General features: G+C 31.5%; 1 protein-coding gene across 4 annotated transcripts in view; it reads left to right on the plus strand.

The window, feature by feature from the left end:
- The first annotated feature begins 3 nt into the window (after positions 1-3).
- LOC143045037 (uncharacterized) overlaps positions 4-14,375 on the plus strand; it is a 200,909-nt gene continuing 186,537 nt past the window's right edge. For 3 of the 4 annotated variants that reach the window (XM_076217320.1, XM_076217323.1, XM_076217322.1), the window contains exons 1-17: positions 4-29; positions 537-655; positions 2,034-2,199; positions 2,953-3,081; positions 3,728-3,857; positions 4,529-4,662; positions 5,855-6,046; positions 7,080-7,262; positions 7,907-8,161; positions 8,923-9,114; positions 9,385-9,573; positions 9,795-9,979; positions 10,313-10,598; positions 11,092-11,253; positions 11,583-11,744; positions 12,614-12,809; positions 13,351-13,520. In XM_076217320.1, coding sequence (XP_076073435.1) covers positions 581-655; positions 2,034-2,199; positions 2,953-3,081; positions 3,728-3,857; positions 4,529-4,662; positions 5,855-6,046; positions 7,080-7,262; positions 7,907-8,161; positions 8,923-9,114; positions 9,385-9,573; positions 9,795-9,979; positions 10,313-10,598; positions 11,092-11,253; positions 11,583-11,744; positions 12,614-12,809; positions 13,351-13,520 — 2,806 coding nt within the window. In that variant the 5' untranslated portion in view covers positions 4-29; positions 537-580. The remainder of the gene's footprint in view (positions 30-536; positions 656-2,033; positions 2,200-2,952; positions 3,082-3,727; positions 3,858-4,528; positions 4,663-5,854; positions 6,047-7,079; positions 7,263-7,906; positions 8,162-8,922; positions 9,115-9,384; positions 9,574-9,794; positions 9,980-10,312; positions 10,599-11,091; positions 11,254-11,582; positions 11,745-12,613; positions 12,810-13,350; positions 13,521-14,375) is intronic. The other variant, XM_076217324.1, reaches the window with a different exon arrangement.

Raw genomic sequence — 14,375 nt, forward strand, 5'->3', positions numbered from 1 at the left:
ATATTCAGTCCGTCTTGTGGTGTTTAATGGTAAGGTTATTTTTAAAATATTATCTGTTTAGAACGTTATTATTATAGTATCGATAATTTGAAAGCAATACATTGCTATTAAAAAAAATGTATAAATTAAAGTAGTATATATTAAAGTATTTACGCAGTTCCTTGTTCTTGTAAATGGATAGCAGCAAAAAAGTGAAAATACAACTTTCGCAATAATGGGAATACTATTGCTTGACGTTTGTATTTCAACCTTTTTTAATGTAAATTCAGAATCATAATATTTTATATATTATCATTGCCTATAGCTAATAAGTGCTTTTAATGCTTCCACAAAAATTTCAAGTTCTCTGTGGTTTATCCGAAGCACCTATCGGAAGTCACTGGTATAAATTTTCTACGGAAAGGGGGGTTTATCACAAAGTTTGTCACTTTCTTTGTAATTTTCAAAAAAAAATATATAGGAAGGAAGAAGATTAAACCTCCGAAACCCTCCGCTGGATCCGCCAAATAGTTTATATATATTTATTTTAATTTCAGGACAATTCACAATAACTATATTATACAATTCATTGTACAACAGTATGACGACGTCCAATCTTGTAGTTGCTGTAATTTCCCTTTTTATCGTAAATGTCTTTGGAGTAAACGAGAATCAGGTAAGTAATTTCCGAAATTGATTTTATAACTCAAAGGGTATATGAATGTTTCACAATCTGAAACAATGTCATTTGGATAACAAAACAATTTAAACGACATAATTCATTTGAATACGACATTTTTTATTTTATTGAAATATTTTTATATTCTAAATACTTTTTTTATAATGTATTACTACACACGTATAGTTGACAAATATTTTATTATTTCATGTACATACAATATAATTGAATAAAATATGTACATTGGATAATGAAAAAAACCAAGATAAATTGGTCCTGTTTTGAAATATTTCATTGAAATGAATTATGATGTTTCCTATTGTATTGGACATAAGCTTTAACTCCACCAAAAAGTTATGTCCTTACTCAATCTAATTGTGATGGAATAAATAAAACAAAATTACAAACAACAACATTTCTATACTATTTAATGACATCAGGTTATACAGACGAATTGAGTGTAGTAAAGACAGCTACACATTTGTTACATCTGCAAAACTAATGATTGAAAACAATACTAGTACCTGAAATAATAGCCTGCAGCACCACTACTGGTTTTTTTTAAAAGGGAAACCCACCAGATATATTTTTCATGATACCTAAAAATACCTACATACAATATCTATAATTGTTTTTCATCTTACACAAATTAAAAATATATCGTATATGCCTTGACAGAACATTTTCATGTGTATATTTGATAATAGTGTCTCTTGCTCTGCCGTGAAAGAAAGTTTTCACTTGTATTTTTATAGTTTCCTGTATTTTCCTTGACAAAACATTTTCATATGTATATTAATATTTATATTAATATTTATATAAATCATAGTGTTCCGTAATTGCTTTGACTGAACATTTTCATGTGTATTTTTATAGTGTCCAGTATTTACCTTGACATTTTTTTTTATATCCATGCTTAAATTTCCTGTATCTGCCGTGACTGAACATTTTTAGTTTCCGTTAACTGTCTTTACAGAAAATTTACATGGGTATGTTTTGATAGTGTCTGTTAGCCTTTACATGACATTTTCATGTGTATGTTGATATAAGGTTCATTAATCGCAATTACATCACAAAAATGTTGTGTTTACATTGTATGCTTTATAATAGTGTCTTTGCCTGCCTTGACAGAACCTTGACATGTATTTTTATAGTGTCTAGTATATTTTTATAGCATCTCGTATCTGTCTTGATGGAACAGTGCTCCGTATATTCTTTTTTTTTCATGTTTATAGTGTGTAGTATCTGCCTTGACAGAACCTTGCCATTTGTATGTTTAAAGCGTCTCGTATCTGCCTTGTCAGAACATTTTTGTGTGTATGTTTATAAAGTCTCGTGTTTTATTGACAGAGTATTTTCATGTTTATGTTTACAGTGTCCTGTATCTGCATTGGCAAAAAATTTTCATGTTCGACACACTTATCCTGATGTAAAAGATTTCATTCCTCATGGAACCACATTAACAGTTAAATGTAAATCTACGAGAAAATTTTCATGGGCGTTTTGTCAGAGTGGTCAATGGACAGTAGAAGATAATGGCTGTAAGCATACATTAAATATTTACGACTATAAAAACGAGCTGTGCGATGCAGACAGCTATACAAAAATGAATGGTTGGTAATTCTCGTCAAAACTATGTTTAAATTAAATTCTTTTTTTCAAAAACAAATTACACACTGTGATTTTTTTTAACATACTGATGAATCAATATTACACACTGAGATTTTCTATATAATCAAAACAAATTTTTCTCAGAAAAGGGGGAACCCGGTCCCCTGGCACCTTCTAAATCCACCTCTGTGAGAATTTTGAAAAAAACACTGAAATTTTAAAAATGACACACACAGATCAAATAAATTGAAAAACATAGTGAGAATTGTTAATCATTTTAATGATACACTGAGATTCCAAAATATTCACTTAGTTTAAAATCCATATTACTTATGAATATTTACACAGATTAATATTTTGGTCTCCGGAACTCTCGTCATCTTAAATTAATGAAATGCTGATTTCACATTACTTTTGTCTTCGATGGAGAAAGCAGAATGCTTTCCATAGAAGGAAGAATTACCACGAGCTATCATCACGTTTTGCAAACGGATGACTTAATTTTAAAAGTGAGAACTGTGAATACCTTTGAAAAATGTACATGTCAAATACCATTAATGCCTGAAATAGTAGCTGATAAAGATGAGTTAGAAATGTATTTTCTGTACTAAAAGTTATGAATAGCCAATATCATATGCATTCAGCTTTTATTAATCTATGAATCATTATTTATTCATCATTAGGTTTTTCAAAGATAACCAAAGAGATAGCAAAACCATTAAAAAGAAAAAAACGGTTTTTTTTCCGAATTTTTGTCGCAATTGTTGCCAATGTTGTTTGTGGTATATTCAGTTGCAGTAGACCAAAATCAAGTAAGATAATTTTTCTTTATTAGGTTCTTGTAGCTTCAAAAAGATTTTGAAAAGTTAAATGAAATCGATTTAATATTGATATACAGAACTGTAAAATGTAGAATGTAGTAAACATCAAAATACGTTTGTGGAGTTGAAATTCGATGATGAAATTTCTGAATTTTAAAGATGCCTGTGGTTATTGACCATCAATTAATATCTGAGTATGATAGTTTCACACCGTTTTTAGAATTTAAAGATAAATTAAGAAATATGATGATCCTTGCGCAATATTCAAAATTCCCACATGGAGAACAAATAACATATAAAGTAGGAACTAAAGTTCACAAGACTGATTTACACAACGAGCAAAACCCATACCGCATAAAAGGCCAAACAAGGTGACGAAATTACAAATGTAAATCAGTTCAAACGAATTATCAAACGGTCTGATTTATATATTTTACATAACAATTAACGATATACCAATTATGATATACAGAAACATACGATAACCACTTAACTACAGGCTCCCGACTTAAGATATACACATACATAATGTGGGAGGGTTAAACGTGTTAGCTGGAGCCAAATCCTCCCCTAACTGTGATAATGGTGATAGTACGACATAAGAACAAACTTTAGAATATTTTCTGTTATTTTACAGGAGATACAACTATACCGCAGATAAGTGGTTGCCCATCTGATAGAACAGTTACAGCAATACCATTTCAGCACCATGCCTTTGTTGATTGGACACCTCCTACAGCATGGGATAATAGAGACGGACAAATCAGGTACTTAAACAAACTAGACGAACTCATAACTGTTTAGCTTGGAATGTTTAATAAAATAACACAGTGCCCTCATACGGTCAGTACCTGCAGTGTAAATGGAGTGATCGAAGTAATCGGTATGTAACAAATGGATTATTTGGGTGAGGACAGTTAAGGAAATGAACATCATGTTTTCTTTGCAATCATGATAACTTGTCAAAATATTACTTTTATAAACATTTGATCATAAATACTTTTGCACTGGTCATTTCAGCTCACATTAATTTGATATTTGATAAATTCTCATTTGATGTTTTAAAATGAAATTTTAATTTATTTAATCGTACAACAATATCCTCCTACCCACGGAATGTAGGTGTCAATCTAAATTACAATGTAAAATGCAAACAACCAAAATTTGCAAGCAAGCCGTTTTAAACTTTTGTTCAGCTTGGAATATCATGATATATCTAACAACTATTTTTCAGTGAACTGTTTTTAGTTGTAAAAAGATGTCATTTATAGTTCAATCATGAATACGAACGATACAATTTTCTAAGAATGAAAGTTAAATACATCTGTGTTTCTTGTTGTTTTTCAAACCTATCCTAATAGACGTCCCACAGATAAGTTAACTAATTAAACAATGAAAATATGAAAAAAGACAAAACTGCATTTTCTGTAATTCACAGCGTCCATATAAATGGTCCCTACTTTCCTGGTGGTCCATTCTTCGAACGAGATGGTAGACCTACGACAGTTGGTTATTATGCCCGAGATCAAGCAGGAAATATGGCAACATGCAACTTTAACATTTATGTTAAAGGTGAACAATAGTATATGTTATAGACTAAAACGGCTAAAAATAATTGTGCATAAAAACTCATTCTGTAATAAAAATGGTGAACTGCATCAACACATGTTTGAATCCACCAAAATAAAAGAAGAAAAAGAAAAAAAAACCGACAGAGAAGAATAGAAAGATAGTGTATTTCATAGTATTGCATTCATATATAGTTATCTTACCTCATATGCGTTTATAGAAATATAATTGGTTAAACGCAACCGCGTGGAGACAGTGTATAGATCATATGGAATTAGTAGCTGTGGTGTATTTCAATTATACAGTTAGTAGTGGTGTTATGTCTTTAGTATGAATAACACAGTTTTGAGACGCAAAGGTTTCAATAGACAAGACAAAGGAATTGATGATGAAACATTGAAATAAATTCACAGAACACATGTAAAGCTAAAAACGTTTTATTGTTTGCTTTTGTTAATGTACATGTGATCTACATATTTTTAAAGACCCATTGGTTGACTTCGGCTGTGGTCTGCTCTTTGGTCGGGTTGTTGTCTCTTTGACACATTCCCCATTTCCATTCGCAATTTCATTATAGTTCTAAACACTTGACTTTTCTCAAACTTATTTCAGAAAGAGTAAATCAAAAAGCCAAACTTTATTTCTTAAAATACCAACGTACAAGAGTTGTGTTGAGAAATGATATATTATACTTTTAAAAAATAAAAATCTCAGCATTCCTATAGGACAAACTGTACTACTTTATTGTAAGAGAAAGGGAGGACAGATAGAGGAACTGTTTATTGACTATTTAATAATTTGTCTCATTGATGTAAAAATTGAGTAGATATCATATTTCAAATAAGATTTTGCAAATAGATAATAGTTAATGAATATTTGAAATTTTGAAATGCTATACAAAACACATATATCAAAATGTTTCTAAATGTAGTTAATATAATATGATAAGATGTGGTATGAGTGCCAATGAGACAACTCTCCATTCCATCCAAGTCAAAATTTATAAAAGTAAACCATTATAGGTCAAAGTACGGTATTGAGCACGGATCCTTTGCTATCCTAATACAACAAGCTATAAAGGGCCCCAAACATTACTAGTGTAAAACCATTCAAACGGGAAAACCAACGGTCTATTCTATATAAAAAATTGAATTAATTATACATTTTTTATGAGTTAAGTCTTGTTCGATTCCAGTCATACGATGTCCAGTGCGTTCGGGTAGTATACCAGATGGATATAGAGTCTGTCATCCGAGCTATGATATGGTATTAGGAGCACTCTGTTGGTATGGCTGTTACCAAGGACACACACTAAAAGGAGCACCAGCAACAATAGAATGTTTAGAAACAGGTGAATGGTCAAGTCAACAGGAGCCATTTTGTGAAAGTAAGTAACATTTGGGATTACGTATACAGAAATCATTAACTCTGAAATGGGAGAATATGAAGAATTCAGTTATTGGTCATTTATAAAATAAGCGGAGCTAATAATTAAAATATGAGTTTCTTTCATGCGTCATGGGTTGCTTTCGTACAAAATGAAAGCATATGCCGAAATCAAAATATTAGTTTCTCAGCTTATATCAGATCAACATTTGTTTTATTGAACACTTACATGTACTGTAAATATATGCATATGTATTATTAATTGTTCTAAATAATAAGGATGTTCTTATCCCAAGCATAAAAACTTAGCCGTATTTGACACAACCTTTTTCAACTTTTTATCTTCAGTGTTGTACAACTTTGTACTTTTTTTCGCTTTCGATCTTTTATATCTGGGCGTCACTGGTGAGTCTTGTGTGGACGAGGCGCGTTTTTGGCGTATTAATTTTTAAACCTGATGCTTTTTGTTATTCATTAATCATGTGTTTCTTTGTCTAATACGTTTTCCTATTTATTTGTATTGTAGTCCTGTAATATTATGTTGTCATTTCTATGTTATATTTAACATTGCCATTAAAGTGCGAGGTTTGGCATGCCACAAAACCAGGTTCAACCCACCATTTTTTCCTTTAAAAATGTCCTGTACCAAGTCAGGAATATGGCCATTGTTATATTATAGTTCGTTTCTGTGTGTGTTACAATTTAACGTTGCGTCGTTTGTTTTCTCTTATTTTTGAGTATAAATTGACATTGCGATAAGTCGTGTCACGGTACTTGTCTATCCCAAATTCATGTATTTGGTTTTGATGTTATATTTGTTATTCTCGTGGGATTTTGTCTGATGCTTGGTCCGTTTCTGTGTGTGTTAGTTACATTGTAGTGTTGTGTCGTTGTACTCCTCTTATATTTATGCGTTTCCCTCAGTTTTAGTTTGTTACCCCGATTTTGTTTTTTGTCCATGGATTTATGAGTTTGAACAGCGGTATACTACTGTTGCCCTTATTTATAATACATCTGTTATTCTATTTTTACAGAAAAACAGTGTACACCGATTGTACAACGTGGCCAGCTTAGTTTTTCGTGCACAGCAGATTTTTACTTCAGATCTATTTGTACATATGGATGCGATGCAGGATTTGATATTCCTACAAATCAACGGAGAACTAAAGTTTGTTTAGCATCCGGGACTTGGAACGGATACGATCCGGATTGTGTTGGTAAATGCTTTAACTTTTATTACAATTCACTAAGATTGATGACAAGATTTGGAATGCATACGATCCGGATTGTGTTGGTAATAACTTGAACTAAATAACACTTTTAAACCTAGTATAATAATCTCATCGATGATACCAGTTTCTCTATCTGTTCGGAGAAGGTGCAAAGCAAACAGTAACATTAGAAATACCAGTTCAATTTTTTTTTGGAGTCAGACACACGTTTCGTCTTCAAAAGAATCATTAGTGACGCTCGAATGATAAAAAAATTTAAATAAAGTACAAAATTGTACCATCACATAAGTATAATGTTGTGAATAAATTGTTTTTTCAAGCAAGCAAAAATTATATTATGAATATAAATTTACAAATACAAATAAATAGTACGGAGAAACCAAAAAAATCTCTATTATCTGTCTTTTCTGAAGCTAGTTCGAAAATGTAGTTTTATTGTATATATTTTTCAAAACAATAACAAATAACTACTAAAAACTAACATTTATATATGTTTCTATATGCAGTCATTAAATATTTGTCATAAATCAAATATCTGTATATTTCAGCATAAACTCATTAAATTTATTTGTTTCAATAAAAAACAGTTTTCATTATTTTAATTGTAATATGATTCATTTTGTTATTAGATGTTGAACCGCCTTCAATAGCACAATGTCCAAATACCTTAATGTTTTATCCTGGAGATAATAAAGACACTGCCTTTATTTCCTGGGATAAACCAGCAGTCATAGACAACAAAGACAAGGGATTGGAACCAACACAAGTAACAGGTCCTACGTCAGCCTCCGAACAAGGAGTTAATACGTATAACGTCAAATACACAGTTAAAGATTCAGCAGGCAACGAAGGAATGGAGTGTTCATTTGACATTGTGATCAAACGTAAGAAAAAATCATATTGTACATTTTCATCACTTTTAATATTTAATATGTGTGTGTCTTTTTTTGCATCGGTTGATCTGTGATTCTGACAATACTATATCAAATTTGAAAAAAAAGATTGTCTTTCGATTAGCATTTAATCAAAGCACAAATGAATAATATTACATTTCCATAAGGAGATTAATACCATTTTATCGGTTTGATTACTGAAGAATCTCCGACGAATTATTTTATAACAACACTCACCTTGCTTTTTTCGTCTCGATGTGTTTATATCTTTAGATATGTGCAAATTCCAGAACGCACAAAATTTGGTATATTTGAATTTGAGTTAAATAAATATTAAAATCGCGATCGTAATGATGATGCAGATACTGTTTATCTCATGTATAAACTATAACAGAAAAGATATAGCATCTACCAATTGAGAAAATTTAAATTCCAAATCAAAATGAAAGTTGATTACTGGAGATTTATACTCCAACGCTAATGACGTGAAGTGGAGTACTGGGAATGTTAATAAGAGCCTCTAACGTCACCATTCCAGTGTTGTCTTTAAAAAATTACAAAGCCATTAACTTAACTCAACTATACCAACAGTTATATGTAGTATGGATGCATCCAACCTTAACAAGGTTTATTCAATTTTATCTTAGTTTTATCATATTTCTGTAACATGGTCTTATATTATTCCATCAACTTTTACCATGTTTGCTGCATATTAACAAAAAATACATTTATTGTATGATGTTTATTTACAGAACTGAGATGTCCTAAGCTATACCCACTGCCTTATATGAAGTTAAACTGTACAGGAACGAGGCGCGGTTCCGAATGTGCTTTTTCATGCCAGGATAACTCGGTATTAGTCGGCAAAAGAAACACCTTCTGCACAAGAACTGGAGAAGATCCCTATGCAAAATGGGCGATGGATTTCCAGCCTTTCTGTGAATGTAAGATTTCATCTTTTGTTTCTTTCGTTTACCAAAAAAAACCACATACTTTTTGTAAGCAGCTGAATTCATAATAAATATTGTAAATGATATATTTGCAACAAAAGCCTAAAATGTTTTAAAACAAGACAACAATGTTCTTTTTTCGCTTGATTAAAAACCTCAGGAAAAGTATGATTTGAAGAAGAAAAAAAACCCTCTTCAAATTTGTGTACCTATTCTGGTGTTTCTTTAACTTCCTTTGCTGGAAACAAGCTTTGAAAATTTCAGTATCAAATGGTTGTCAAGATCTAGTACCCCCTGAAAATGGAGCTATGGCATGTGACGTGTGGGTTGGTGGACGCTATTGTCACCCCTTGTGTTCTCAGGGATATTCTGTACTTGCTTCATTACCAAATTTCTTGATTTGCCAAGACAATGGAATTTGGACAAACCACGACAAACTGAAAGACTGTTTTGGTAAGTACGGCATAACAGAATTCGAAAGTAAAACATAGTACACAAAATGTAGAGAAACAGATTAAAATCATATAAAAACAAGTAATTTTTGAAACGGAAATGGTGATAAAGAGCATTTTTATACGGCATATATTCTTACTACACTGTACTTGAAATACAGACAGATAAAGCACTTTTACGTTACAAAAAAATCCATGTACATTTTGTTTTCATTTTCGTAGATACATCAAACTCCAGACGTAGATATGTCACCATGGAAGCTGAGTTTTATTTCACGGGTAACTGCAACGATCCAGTTATTCAGGCTGAGATAAAGGAAAAATATATGACTGCCATAACAAATTCAAATTCCTTTCTTGTAAAGAAAATGTGCATGACTCCAGAGTGCAATATTGGAAACGTGAAGGTATTTCATATAAGAATAAAACAAACACATTTTAAGGTAACTGAACAGAAACAGTTTTCCAATATGGTATATATTGCAATTCAAATGTTTTTGTAATATTTCTGAGGGACATTTCGGTCATGTAATTACAATATTTGTTCGTATATTTTCAAATGCAAGCTAGGCTCAAAGTTTTATCTTACAACCTTAGCTTTACTGGAGAAAAGACCAGTAACATAAACATTTTTTTCAAATATGCTCTAAGCGTCAAATATTTGCGTTTATTGTAATGTTTTGCGTTTGACACCACACACTATATTATTGATGCGAGTTTGAGTAACTTTTTGCATACAGGTAATTTGTCCAACAGCATCAAAGAAAAGATCAACGGATAACATGAAAATAAATACAGACATATCTTTCGAGTCTGGAAATGGTACACTTACATCACAACAATATGAAATAGAAGTGTATACTTATACGGAGTTTCTGAGTTCTCTAGAGACAGAACTAAAATCAGACAACTTTACACTCATCATCAATGACCAGCATGCTTATCTCCTTGAAATGACATCAAACGATTTACAACTAGATTGTCCTGATAATTCTGTTCCTGTATTCAGCACTATAGTTGCATGTGGTGAGTGGACCTAAAACTTGCGGGGTTCATGATTAATGATTTGTTTGTAATGGTATGATACACACATCTCACATGAATCAAAAACTATATATTTTAGTTTTTTTTTTATGATAAACCTGTTAGAAATAATTTAAAGGTTTTAATTTATCTTGCAAAGTTGTTTTCAGTTATTAATTTTACGTCTATTCCGTAATGTTTTTCTAATATTTATCTTTATACATCTCTGTCATTCCAAAAATTGGTTTTGATCGATTCTTTTCAATAATGATTCGGCGATTTGGACAAACTTATTTTATGATGTGTTGTTTGTAATAATAGTATATGTTTTGAAATCGGTAATTGTGTTGTTTTATCAAATTAGATATTAGCCTAATTTTAACATCCAAATCTATAATATATACATAGATCATAACCGTGTTTACTTATATGCTCTTTAATATAGTAGTTATGAACACTACCTGATTTTTAAATATTTCATGGTTACCATTTTTAGTGCAATGTCCCCCTGGAACATTTTATGACGGCAGTTCAAAAACCTGTAGTACATGTTCTAGAGGTTCTTACCAACCACATTCTGCTCAGGATGACTGTACTCCATGTCCGTATACTCAGACAACAGCCAGAATTGGTGCTAAAGATGCATCGGAATGTGAAGGTACTCATACATGTAGTGACAGAAGAATGATTAACAATTCATTTGCAAACAGGGATACTTTAAATTCACATGATTATTATCTATGATTTTTTCTGTAAAGTAAAAATAGTAATGTTGCAATGTTGAAAGAAAGTTTACAAAATCGAAAATCCAGGATTTTTTTTTTTAGTCTTTTACTTGATATACTAAATGTAGTGTATGATTTAAATCATAAAGCAAATTTTAAAAATAAAGACCCTCAAGTTTATTCGCATTGTAAAAATCAATTACTAGAAATAGTAATTTGCTGTTATATAAAAGAAATTTTGCTGTATTGTGCTGTATTGTAGATGCTTGTGAACCTGGTACCTGGTCTCTGAATGGTATCCCACCATGTGTAGAATGTGATGTTGGCTATTACGAAAGCAACTATGGTTCTACAGTCTGTAAACAATGTCCAGGAAATCGCATCACACTGATGGAAAAAAGTGACAATGTGTCGAATTGTGTTGGTAAGATATAATTGTTTTTCGCATTATTTTTTATTATTCATTTTTTTGTATCAAAGCAAAATCAGAATCACTTTGAAACAAAGATCAACAAAAATTGGTCGCCATAAGTTTAACACACTTTTCGATATAAAATATTGAATCAATACGGATTATGGCTGTAGCTTCATTTATGGCAAAACAATCAACGAGATTTATTCATCCTAATAAATACTAAGTCGATTATTATACAATTGTTGAAGTAAAAATTAAGTAAAAACTTAAGATGATGATGCATGCAATTTCAGAATTCCATTTTTAAGTAGCAACATTCAAGCACCACCTGCATACGGGGTATATATCTCCAAATGGATACGATATTCTCGTGCTTGCATTTCCTATCATGATTTTCTTGATATAGTGTCGCTGCTCACAAGGAAGCTTTTAAACCAAGAGTTCCAAATGGTGAGGTTGAAATGATCCCTTCGTAAATTTTACGGACGCCATCACGAGTAGGTTGACCGTTATGGAATAACCGTTTCACATATGATATTGGATATGTTCCTTGCGTCGTAAATACAATCCCCTTCCCTTTCATGAATGTGACCTACCGAATTAGACTATTTACCGGATTTGTTATCACATAAGATATAAGCAACACGATGGGTGCCACATGTGGAGCAGGATCTGCTTACCCTTCCGGAGCACCTGCGATCACTCCTAGTTTTTGATAGGATTCGTGTTGCTTATTCTTTAGTTTTCTATGTTGTGTCATGTGTACTATTGCTTGTCTGTTTGTCTGGTTTTTTTTTTCATTTTTAGTCGAGGCATTGTCAGTTTATTTTCCATTTATGAGTTTGACTGTCCCTTTAATGATGTTTTTTTTTCTTCAGATTATGATGTTGTTTTCCCAAACAGCACAGAACCTGCTTACACAGAGCTGCAAGTTACCGGTATTTCACTTCAAACACCATTTGTGGTGACTTTTCATATACATTGTCATACTGTATGTCGGGGAACGTTTTTTAGTATGATTTCCTCTGCATCCGACCACATCGAAATGACTTCTAGTTTATTAACTATCAACACGTAAGTCTTTTATGTCGAAGGTATGCTTTAAGTGTGTTGTAGTATATAAAATGTAAAAATGTATCGAATAAAGAAACGTAGACAAAAGAATATTAAAAAACTACCGCAATAGGATTAATCCAAAATTAACAATAAACGAAACACAAACAATCAAACAAAAACAACAAAAACAACAAAAACAACAACAATAATAACAACAACAACAACAACACCAACACCAACACCAACAACAACAACAACAACAACAACAACAACAACAACAACAATAAATACAAAACAAAACCTAACCAAATATTTTTTTAGCACAAAACTAAAGCTAGCTGGTAAAGGAATCCTGTGCAAAACATAGGTTATATTTGGGATACGGAAATTTTACTATATTTCGTAGTAACATACAGCCCATGTTTTATTGTCAATTAAACAAAAGCGGAAATGCGTTAAAATCAGTTGATAACGTGAATCATGTGCACTGCACATCGGTGAATGATATATTTCAAACGCAAAAGTTTTTATGTGTGTTTGTTTTTCTCTATTGTAACAGAAACACGTATGGTGTTTTTGAGAATCTTGACTTCTCTAAGAAATGGTTTCACATTGCATTACATATTGGTAAAAATGAGAGTTCTACATTTGTGGATGGAGAAATGCATAAAAAATATGCAAACAACATAGATTTTTCTACAGATGTTGACTTAAATATTACTTTAGGAGGTAGGTCTAATATTTTCGATAAATGTTAGTCTAACTATTGTTTTAAATTTTGTGTCAAACAATTACACCGAATGTCAGCAAATAATCTGACTTTAGATTAGTTCAATCATTCTATAATTGTTTTAGTCAAGAAACTTTGAATCGGACATAATTATAAAGGATACTAAATAAGGCAAAGTCTGTTTTAGCATTACTGGTTTATGTATAAAAATATGATATCAAGAAACATTTTATAATAAAATTGAGAATGGAAATGGGGAATGTGCCAAAGAGACAACAACCCGACCATAGAAAAAAAAACAACAGCAGAAGGTCACCAACAGGTCTTCAATGTAGCGAGAAATTCCCGCACCCGGAGGCGTCCTTCAGCTGGCCGAATATAAGCATTTTATTTATCTTAACTTCCAGTCATAGCTAATTATTTGCCAATGAAGTAAGTAAATAGACAGACAGGTTGATAAGAATTTAAGACAAATAATGAACAATTAACATATATAATACAACCTTAAAATATCATGAAGGCCAAACTATAGTCTCTTTGAATCTTCTATCACCAGTTAGATATTTAAATGCTTTGCCATATCATTTTTCTTTGCATGATTGATATTTTTGAAGGACAAAGTTAGTATCAATTCCATTGCTATACGACTATTATGAGTTGTGAATAAGTAAAAAACATTGTCATTTCGGGGCTTTTTACATGTATACATGTAGCTGAATATGCGGTATGGGCTTTGTTCATTATTGAAGGCCGTACGGTCACCTATAGTTGTTAATTTCTGTGTCATTTTGGTCTCTTGTAGAGAGTTGTCTCATTGGTAATCATAGTTATCAAATGTACCAGGATTATAATTT

The sequence above is a fragment of the Mytilus galloprovincialis genome, chromosome 9 (genome assembly GCF_965363235.1).
Source record: "Mytilus galloprovincialis chromosome 9, xbMytGall1.hap1.1, whole genome shotgun sequence".
NCBI classification, from domain to species: Eukaryota; Metazoa; Mollusca; class Bivalvia; order Mytilida; family Mytilidae; genus Mytilus; species Mytilus galloprovincialis.